General features: G+C 42.6%; 1 protein-coding gene across 4 annotated transcripts in view; it reads left to right on the forward strand.

Moving 5' to 3' along the window:
* The window catches only part of LOC118388630 (disco-interacting protein 2 homolog B-A), an 86,397-nt gene extending 77,854 nt beyond the window's left edge, over window positions 1-8,543 (forward strand). For all 4 annotated transcript variants that reach the window (XM_035777879.2, XM_035777880.2, XM_035777881.2 and 1 more), the window contains 10 exons: window positions 26-135; window positions 390-520; window positions 612-780; window positions 857-1,027; window positions 1,426-1,487; window positions 1,585-1,642; window positions 1,762-1,836; window positions 1,993-2,167; window positions 2,351-2,474; window positions 2,656-8,543. In XM_035777879.2, the coding sequence (XP_035633772.1) occupies window positions 26-135; window positions 390-520; window positions 612-780; window positions 857-1,027; window positions 1,426-1,487; window positions 1,585-1,642; window positions 1,762-1,836; window positions 1,993-2,167; window positions 2,351-2,474; window positions 2,656-2,908 (1,328 nt within the window). In that variant the 3' untranslated portion in view covers window positions 2,909-8,543. The remainder of the gene's footprint in view (window positions 1-25; window positions 136-389; window positions 521-611; window positions 781-856; window positions 1,028-1,425; window positions 1,488-1,584; window positions 1,643-1,761; window positions 1,837-1,992; window positions 2,168-2,350; window positions 2,475-2,655) is intronic.
* The last annotated feature ends 1,190 nt before the right edge of the window (window positions 8,544-9,733 follow it).

Below are 9,733 nucleotides of genomic sequence, written 5' to 3' on the forward strand. Positions count from 1 at the left end.
TTTTGTGCATGTTCCCTTCTTCCAGATGACCTCCCTCGCCATAGACCCCCCACGATCTACAAGCCCCCCACGGCAGAGATGATCGCCTATCTGGACTTCAGTGTGTCCACCACGGGTATGCTCACTGGGGTCAAGGTAAGGTCATCTACAGGAGGCTACCGCTGGGTCTCAATACTCTAAACCAGCCCCAGATAGTTTGTAAACCTATGGTAGCCCATAAGCAGCCTGCCATCGGCAAAGTCAGTAGCCAATGGCCCATTTTGCTCATCTGCTTTACAGTGGGCCAATGGCGGTAGCCATAACCATGGCTTTAGTAGTTGATTCTGCTTCTCTTATTGGTTGTTTCATTGTGATGTGTGTGTAATTGGCTGTGTGTCTCTGGCCATCAGATCTCCCATTCAGCAGTCAGTGCTCTGTGTCGCTCCATCAAGCTACAGTGTGAGCTCTACTCCTCACGCCAAATAGCCATCTGCCTGGACCCTTACTGTGGCTTGGGCTTTGTACTGTGGTGCCTCGCAAGGTAACACACACACACACACACACACAGGGTATCTTTATCTCTCTCGCTTACGCACATACTGAACACACACCTTCTTGTTTCCTGTGTGTAGTGTGTACTCGGGCCACCAGTCCATCCTAATCCCTCCTATGGAGTTGGAGAGCTGTCTGCCCCTGTGGCTGAGCACCCTGAGCCAGTACCGCATCAGAGACACCTTCTGCTCCTACTCTGTCATGGAGCTCTGCACCAAGGGGATAGGCACGCAGACAGAGATACTCAAAGTGAGTACAATACATATACACACGCACACGCACACGCACAAGCACGCGCTAACTCTCCTTCTCTCTTTCCCTCCAGGCGCGGGGGCTGAATCTGTCATGTGTGAGGAGCTGTGTGGTGATAGCAGAGGAGCGTGCTCGTCTGGCCCTCACCATGTCATTCTCCAAGCTGTTTAAGGACCTGGGCCTCTCCCCCCGCGCTGTCAGCACAGCCTTTGGATCCAGGGTCAACCTGGCCATTTGCATGCAGGTATTCAACCATCTAGAAACAGTTCTGTGAGGAGTTACTAGGCAACAGGGATTTTTATAAGATGGAAGCATAACTCACTTGTTTGGAAAGATAGACTTTTATTAATGGCTAAAGGAAAACATGAATGTTTTGACGGCCATGGCCAATGTTCCTATGATTTGTGGCTGAACCTTGACTCGTGTTGTTTGATGCGCTAACCAGTGTCTCCCTGAACTGGAGGCTAAAGCCTTCTGTTAACTATACATACTAGAAGAGTCACATGTAAATAGAGGACTCTGAGGGTTGTATGCCAGGTCAGTTAGTACAGCAGGACCTCACTGTATGTCTCCTCAAGGACTGATCCATGTACAGTGGATGTGTATCCGAGTTTTCAGTCAAGTTTTCTGCGTGTTTCTCAGGGAACCACTGGACCGGACCCCTCCACTGTGTATGTGGACATGAAGTCCCTCCGCCATGACAGGTGAGAACATATGTGTGAGCAGCTTTGACGCTGAGGATATTTTTGTTTTTACAATATTGAGTTCACCAACACAATGTGCTTTCATTTTCTGTCTCAGGGTGAGGCTGGTGGAGAGAGGGGCCCCTCAGAGTCTCCCTTTGATGGAGTCTGGAAAAGTAAGTCTCCCCTGATGGATCCACACACATTAAATTCCCTTTTGTATTCAGATACAAGATGAGTTATTGTGAGAGTTTGCTGTTCACCATCAGTCTCTCTACTCTATCACTTTCTCTAGATCTTACCAGGAGTCAGGGTGATCATTGTGAACCCAGAGACCAGAGGACCTCTAGGAGATTCCCATCTAGGGGAGGTGAGGGGAGAGAGAATACTAATATTACATTGAAAATGTCAACATGTGGCAAAAACTCATATCCCCGTCAATAACCAACAATTCTCCTCATATATTACTCTCCTATTCTATCCTTAACTGTACATTGTCCCCTACTCTGCTCTCTGTTTCTGTCAGATCTGGATCAACAGCCCTCACAGTGCCAGTGGCTACTATACCATCTATGGAGAGGAGAGCCTGCAGGCCGACCACTTTAACACCAAGCTGAGCTTTGGAGACCCCACGACCCTGTGGGCCAGGACTGGCTACCTGGGCTTCGTCAAGAGGACTGAACTACTGGATGCCGCTGGGCGTGAGTGGCTGGGCACGGTCAGAGATATGGAAGCTAACGCTAATGGCTAATATAAAAGGGGAGGGCTATGGAGGCTAACACTAATGGCTAACATGAAAAGGGAGACATACTAGGGATCTGATTAGGGCTAAATGAACTATCCCAACATTCCCGGTATTCAACATATTTCCTCTCTGTGATCAGATCGTCATGACGCCCTGTTTGTGGTGGGTTCCCTGGATGAGACTCTGGAGCTTAGGGGACTGCGCTACCACCCCATCGACATCGAGACATCTGTGTCCCGGGCTCACCGCAGCATCGCAGAGAGGTCAGAACACTGGAGGGTCCCAGGAAACCTTACTTATTGTCCAATTGGTTTATCTGTTTTCATAATTGGAGGGAGATGAAGAGATTTCTTAGTGTTTGTGTGTGTACGTGCGCACGAGTGTACTGCATCAATGTCTGACATTTGATTTTAATATAAACTCTTTTTCATGTATCCCATGCAGTGCGGTGTTCACGTGGACCAACCTACTGGTGGTGGTGGCTGAGCTGTGTGGTTCAGAGCAGGATGCCCTGGATCTGGTGCCCCTGGTCACCAATGTGGTGCTAGAGGAGCACCATCTTATCGTGGGCGTGGTGGTCATCGTGGACCCAGGGGTCATACCCATCAACTCCAGGGGAGAGAAACAGCGCATGCACCTCCGGGACTCCTTCCTGGCTGACCAACTGGACCCCATCTACGTGGCATATAATATGTGAGAGGCCAGGTGGATGGGCTGGGCAGATCATCGTATGGTGGAAAAGATTCCGGCTGTTGGAGTGGGGGTTGGGAAGAAAGTAGTTTGGACCAACCTGCTCCATAGACAGAAAATGCATGGTACCACAATGGGCAGTAGGAGGGGGTTGGCTGCACTTTATCGCACTGTATTGACACAGCCCTTTTTGGGGTGCATGTGGTTCAAATCTTAGGTCTTTTACATTCCAGGTCTGTTGGATTTCAAGAGGCACTGTTGTGTTTTGAGATGTACACTGTATAAAATGGTGTGTATATATACAGTACCAGTCAAAAGTTTGGACACACTTACTTTTTACAATTTTATACATTGTAGAATAATAGTGAAGACATCAAAACTATGAAATAACACATATGGAATCATGTAGTAACCAAAAAAGTGTTAAACAAACCAAAAATATATTTGAGATTTGAGATTCTTCAAAGTAGCCACCCTTTGCCTTCATGACAGCTTTGCACACTCCTGGCATTATCTCAACCAGCTTCATGAGGTAGTCACTTGGAATGCATTTCAATTAACAGGTGTGCCTTGTTAATTTGTGGAATTTCTTTCCTTAATAGTGCATTTCAGCCAGTCAGTTGTGTTGTGACAAGGTAGGGATGGTATACAGAAGATGGCTCTATTTGTAAAAGACCAAGTACATATTATGGCAAGAAGAGCTCAAATAAGCAAAGACAAATTACATTCCATCATTACTTTAAGACATAAAGGTTAGTCAATACGGAAAATTGTGCAGTCGCAAAAAATGACAAGCGCTATGATGAAACGGGCTCTCATGAGTAACCGCCACAGGAAAGGAAGACCCAGAGTTACCTCTGCTGCAGAGGATAAGTTCAATAGAGTTAATTGCACCTCAGATTTCAGCACAAATAAATGGTACACAGAGTTCAAGTAACAGACACATATCAACATCAACTGGAGACTGGGTGAATCAGGACGTCATGGTCGAATTGCTGCAAAGAAACCACTACTAAAGGACCAATAAGAAGAAGAGACTTGATTGGGCCAAGAAACACAAGCAATGGACATTAGACCGGTGGAAATGTGTGCTTGGAGATTTTTGGTTCCAACCGCCGTGTCTTTGTGAGACGCAGGGTAGGTGAACGGAGGATCTCCGCATGCGTGGTTCCCACCGTGAACTATGGAGGAGGAGGTGTAATGGTGTGGGGGTGCTTTGCTGGTGACACTGTCTGTGATTTATTTACAATTCAAAGCACACTTAACCAGCATGGCTACCACAGCATTCTGCAGCGATAAGTCATCCCATCTGGTTTGAGCTTAGTGGGACTATCATTTGTTTTTCAACAGGAAAATGACCCAACACACCTCCAGACTGTGCAAAGGCTATTTGACCAAGAAGGAAAGTGATTGAGTTCTGCATCAGATGACCTGGCCTCCACAATCACCCGACATCAACCCAGTTGAGATAGTTTGGGATGAGTTGGACCGCAGAGAGAAGGAAACGCAGCCAACAAGTGCGCAGCATATGTGGGAACTCCTTCAAGACTGTTGGAAAAGCATTCCAGGTGAAGCTGGTTGAGAGAATGCCATGAGTGTGCAAAGCTGTCATCAAGGCAAAGGGTGGCTACTTTGAAGAATCTCAAATACAAAATATATTTTTATTTGTTTAACACTTTTTTGGGTACTACATAATTCCATATGTGTTATTTCATAGTTTGTATGTCTTCACTATTATTCTACAATGTAGAAAATAGTAAAAATAAAGACAAACCCTTGAATGAGTAGGTGTCTCCAATCTTTTATCTGGCACTGTATATACACATACACACACACAGAAGTATGTGGACACCCATTCAAATTAGTGGATTCAGCTATTTCAGCCAAACCCGTTGCTGACAGGTGTATAAAATCGAGCACACAGCCAGGCAATCTCCATAGAGAAACATTGGCAGTAGAATGGCTATACTGAAAAGCTCTGTGACTTTCAACATGGCACCGTCAGAGGATGCCACCTTTCCAACAAGTCAGTTCGTCACATTCGTCAACAGTACGTGTTGTTATTGTGAATTGGAAACGTCTAGGAGCAACAACGGCTCAGCTTCAAGTGGTTGGCCACACAAGCTCACAGAACGGGACTGCTGAAACGCGTAGCGCATAAACATCGCCTGTCGTCGTTTGCAACACTCACTATAGAGTTCCAAACTGTCTCTGGAAGTAACATTGGGACAAGAACTGTTCGTCAGGAGCTTCATGAAATAGGTTTCCATGGCCGAGCAGACGCACACAAGCCTAAGATCACCATGCGCAATGCCAAGCGGTGGCTGGAGTGGTGTAAAGCTCACCTCCATTGGAGGCTAGAGCAGTGGAAACTCGTTCTCTGGAGTGATGAATCACACTTCACCATCTGGCAGTCCGACAGACGATTCTGGGTTTGGCAAATGCCAGGAGAACGCAAGCTGCCCCAATGAATAGTGTCAACTGAAGAGTTTGGTGGAGGAATACTGGTTTGGGGCTGTTGTTCATGGTTCGGGCTCGGCCCCTTAGTTTCAGGGAAGGGAAATCTTAACGCTACATCATACAATAACATTCTAGATGATTCTATGCTTCCAACGTTGTGGTAACAGTTTGGGGAAGACCCTTTCCTGTTTCAGCATGACAATACCCCTGTGCACAAAGGCGAGGTCCATACAGAAATGGTTTGTGGAGATTGGTGTGGAAGAACTTGACTGGCCTGCACAGAGCCCTGACCTCAACCCCATTGAACACCTTTGAGATAAATTGGAACCTCGACTGTGAGCCAGGCCTAATCGTCCAACATCAGTGCCTGACCTCACAAATGTTCTTGTGGTTGAATGGAAGCAAGTCCCCGCAGCAATGTTCCAACATCCAGTGGAAAGCCTTCCCAGAAGAGTGAAGGCTGTTATAGCAGCAAAAGGGGGACCAACTCCATATTAATGCCCATGATTTAGGAATGAGATATATATTTATTTAGTGTTATATTTATATATATCCACCCGGACAGTCAGTGTCTACACCAAACACAGCTTTCAACTGGAAGGGAAGAGAACTCTACTCTTGCCACACCCTATATGGCCCTCTTGCCCAATCACACAACACCTCAACAGCCTGACTGGCCCTCTATTTGCACAGTGTCAGGGAGTATTAAGGTGCTGAAGTCAATCTTACCTCTCTCCCCACTCCTCCAAGATCCAATCATCTGGAAGGTATTGCGAGGGGCCAAATAGATGAGGACTTCCTGTCTCTGGGGACATAATTTCCTGGGGTTGAGTGATATAGTATGTACTAAAGACAGTCATCTTACTCCATTCTTACTGGCTTTCCTCCCCGAGCTTTCCAGGTCTTACCCAGTCCTTGTTTTTTAAAATTATCTTTAACTTATTCTAAATGCTTGTGCTTGCTTCACCCTGCAGTGACGTATCTGTGCACTTTGAGGCAGGGGTTTATGAAGGATGTGTAAAGGCATGTTATAACACTAATGAACACATTAGATAGACCAATCAGAAGCAGTAGAGGAAATTACGTCAGTCAGTCATCATTGGCTGTACTTGCATCACAGGTTTATTGCTTGAAAAGGCTAAATAAGAAATGGAACACATTCTCAACTTTCTTGAATTAAGATTACTTCTTGCCTTATAAAACTTTGCCCATACATGTTTTGTTTTTGTCCATTGCTGTTCTTCCATTTCATAACTTTGTGTTATTGGAGTGATAATCCTGATTTGATATCCAAAGGGGATGTTTGGAGTAGAACATGGAGGCCATTTACTGTACTGTACCCATCAAGGCCTCTGTATTTTAGATATACTGTATTTCACTGTATAGATATTATTTTAAAATTGTATGTATAAATGTAAAAAAAGAAAAGAAAAAAAATATATTTATCTCTCTCACCCGATAGTTTTCTGGAAAGCTAACCTAGTTGTGAACAGATGGTGGTGAAAGATTATTGTACATAAGATTTTTTTTTTTTATGTAATGGTAAAGACTAGTGAATTCAAGATCTTAACACTGATCTTGCACGTGTCTATTTTTGATTATCTAATTATGCACATTCCTCATGTTCAAGGAGCATATTAATTGTGAGGAATCATTTTTGAGGAATCAAAGTTCACTAGGGGTTAGCAGAAAGGAACCAGCTAATAGTGCCAGAAGTTTTCCCTGGTCAAGTCACATCAAGTTCGAAAGACCTTGAAAACCACGCCACCATGAATAAGGTTGTCAGGGATTTGTACAGTCAGCCATAACTCCTGGGCCCAACCAGAGATGGGTTTGATGTTATGAGCTTGGGGAGAACGATGAAACCATTATAATGACTGTTTTGTGGCATAGTAAAGCAAGCTCTTATTTTTTGTATGAACCACTAATCAATTTGATTAGATGGAGTGTACTTTTCAGTGAGTGTCCAAAGCTGAGTGATTTGAAGAATGTGAGCGAAAGAATTTGGCAATGCAACATTTTGCATATAAAACAGACTTTCAGGGCCCCAATTTGCAAAAGTAGGACTGTCATATTTAATGTAATTATACATTGGCCACTATCATAGTGGTCAGGTTTGAAAATGTAATCATATTCTACTTTAAATCACTGGAACCTGTTTTTATTTTCCCCTGTAAACTTCAATTGCACACCTGAGCCAATCGTATTGTTGGAATCAAGAAGGTAGTATTTCATTGAAACCGGAGAACAACATCCACCTGTTTAGGTTTTATTATGTTCCTCTCCTCTCCACACACAATGTTTAGCACTCGGGGAGGAAAGTTTATAATTTACTGTAACCTTTAGAGGTTTTCACGTTATTATTATATTGTATGCTCCTTCCTGTCTGTAAGATTCTAGTGATCCTCAAAATAACATTTTTTTCTCCTTGCAGTGGTGTAGGAGTCCATGATGAACTATTCATTATTATTGTCTAACATGTCTATGCGTAAATAGTTTGTTGTTTTGTTATTTTCAATCCCCCTCCATCTTAAATGTGTGAATGGGGTTTGTCTATATGTAACATTCAGTCATGTTCAACACTACAGCTTAAAAGTTTGCATTCAATTTTGTTGTAATATATGAATAAGAACATTATGGGAAGGTTCTGGACCAGAGATGTGTGTGAGTTAAATAATTGCCCCCCTTATGCTGTTCAATCACAATGTATAGAGCGATGAGAAGCTACCATATGATTTAACCCTATCCATTCAGAAAAACTGTTAACAGTGACAAGTTATAGCGCCATATCCTACATTTTAATTAAAGTTCCAAGTTCACCATGGAATGTATGTCTGCATGACACAGAGACCAAGCACACATCGGCATCAGATTCAAGCACAAAAGGAATAGGTTTTTTTTGGGGGGGCATTTCAGGGAACAATAGTTGGCTACTCTGACAACCGAGTGAATAATTCTCCCCATGTTGTGTATGTTTGTCCCAGGACTTGCTTGTCATTAATACTAACTGCAATTAATCTACCACTGGGAGGTCAATAAGGGCTTCCTCTTCTCTCTGCTCTCTCCAAAATACTTTTTGACACTATGCAATCAATGGCCGTGCAGTTTAACCCCAATGTTTACACAGCCAGGGGGAAATTCATGTTGCTTATACATTTTGTAATAAATTTACACAAAGAGGACTTCAATTTGACTTGTGGTATTGTACATATAGCACTGCACATATCTCTTTATCTGAGTTGTTCAATCAATATTTTGTGTATGCACTCTTGGTATGCTGTGTATATAAATTATTTGGTTAATAATAATCTCAATTTAAAGGCGGGGCTGATCTTCCTGATTTAGCCTCGGTTTCAATTCTCATCATTAGGAAATGTGACTGAGAACAAGATTTGGGTTTTGGAGGCTTGCTTTGATGTGGGTGTCTCTTGTGTATGTTCAAACGTAGGAGGCGTTTTTTGCTATTTGTGGGGCTAGTTATGGACTGTCAATAAATGTCCAAAATGGAAATAGGACAATAATTTCACGTTGCACACCTTTTAGTTGTCTCATTAAATGCTTCAATATTTATATATTAAAGACATGCTCCGGTACTTTGGCAACCAGTAAGTATTTTTTAAACCTCCAGCTTTGGGCTGGATGGGTCAATGTGTAGTTCATACATGCATAATCTATGAGCAGAAATACTGTTTTACCTCAATTAGCCACAAAATCTCGAATGAGCTTCAGCCCCTTGTCATTTGTGAGTGATATATATATATATATATACAGGTACAGTTACAGTTACGGTACTCTTCATTCTGTGACATACCATTTTTTCCTAATTAGCTCGCAAATCTCTATTTTGGATGAGACTGACTTTATGACCAAAATTATCCTATTTACACTTTATAGTCAATTTTGACAATAGAATAAATGTTCCTAACTCATTTTGATGCCACATATGCCATTTTAAAAAGGAGTAGTTGCTTATTACGTTCAGTTGCTCTTTAAAAACAGGTCATATCCATAGTCAGTCATAGTGATTTAATTGTGTTCTGAATTAATTTAGCTCATTTATTTTTTAAATAAAGACTTGATTATATTATACTACCCGAACCCCATTATTTTCACTCATTTCATTTAGTAAATTGGTTACAATTGCTGTTTTATACTGAAATTGAAAAAATGAATTAAAGACTGATTTTACAGCAAATCATTATTTTCTGTTTGTTTTTTTCGAACTCCTTGAGTTCAAGGACATTACTCATGTGTATGGGTGGGTAACTGGATTTGTTAAAGGTGCTTGCTGTCTGTCACATTTTATTGATCGTTTCAACTATTGGAATATACCCCTTTGTTTTTTAAAATAGCTTAGTATTACTAAGCTATT

The sequence above is a fragment of the Oncorhynchus keta genome, chromosome 10, assembly GCF_023373465.1.
Source record: "Oncorhynchus keta strain PuntledgeMale-10-30-2019 chromosome 10, Oket_V2, whole genome shotgun sequence".
Classification (NCBI taxonomy): Eukaryota; Metazoa; Chordata; class Actinopteri; order Salmoniformes; family Salmonidae; genus Oncorhynchus; species Oncorhynchus keta.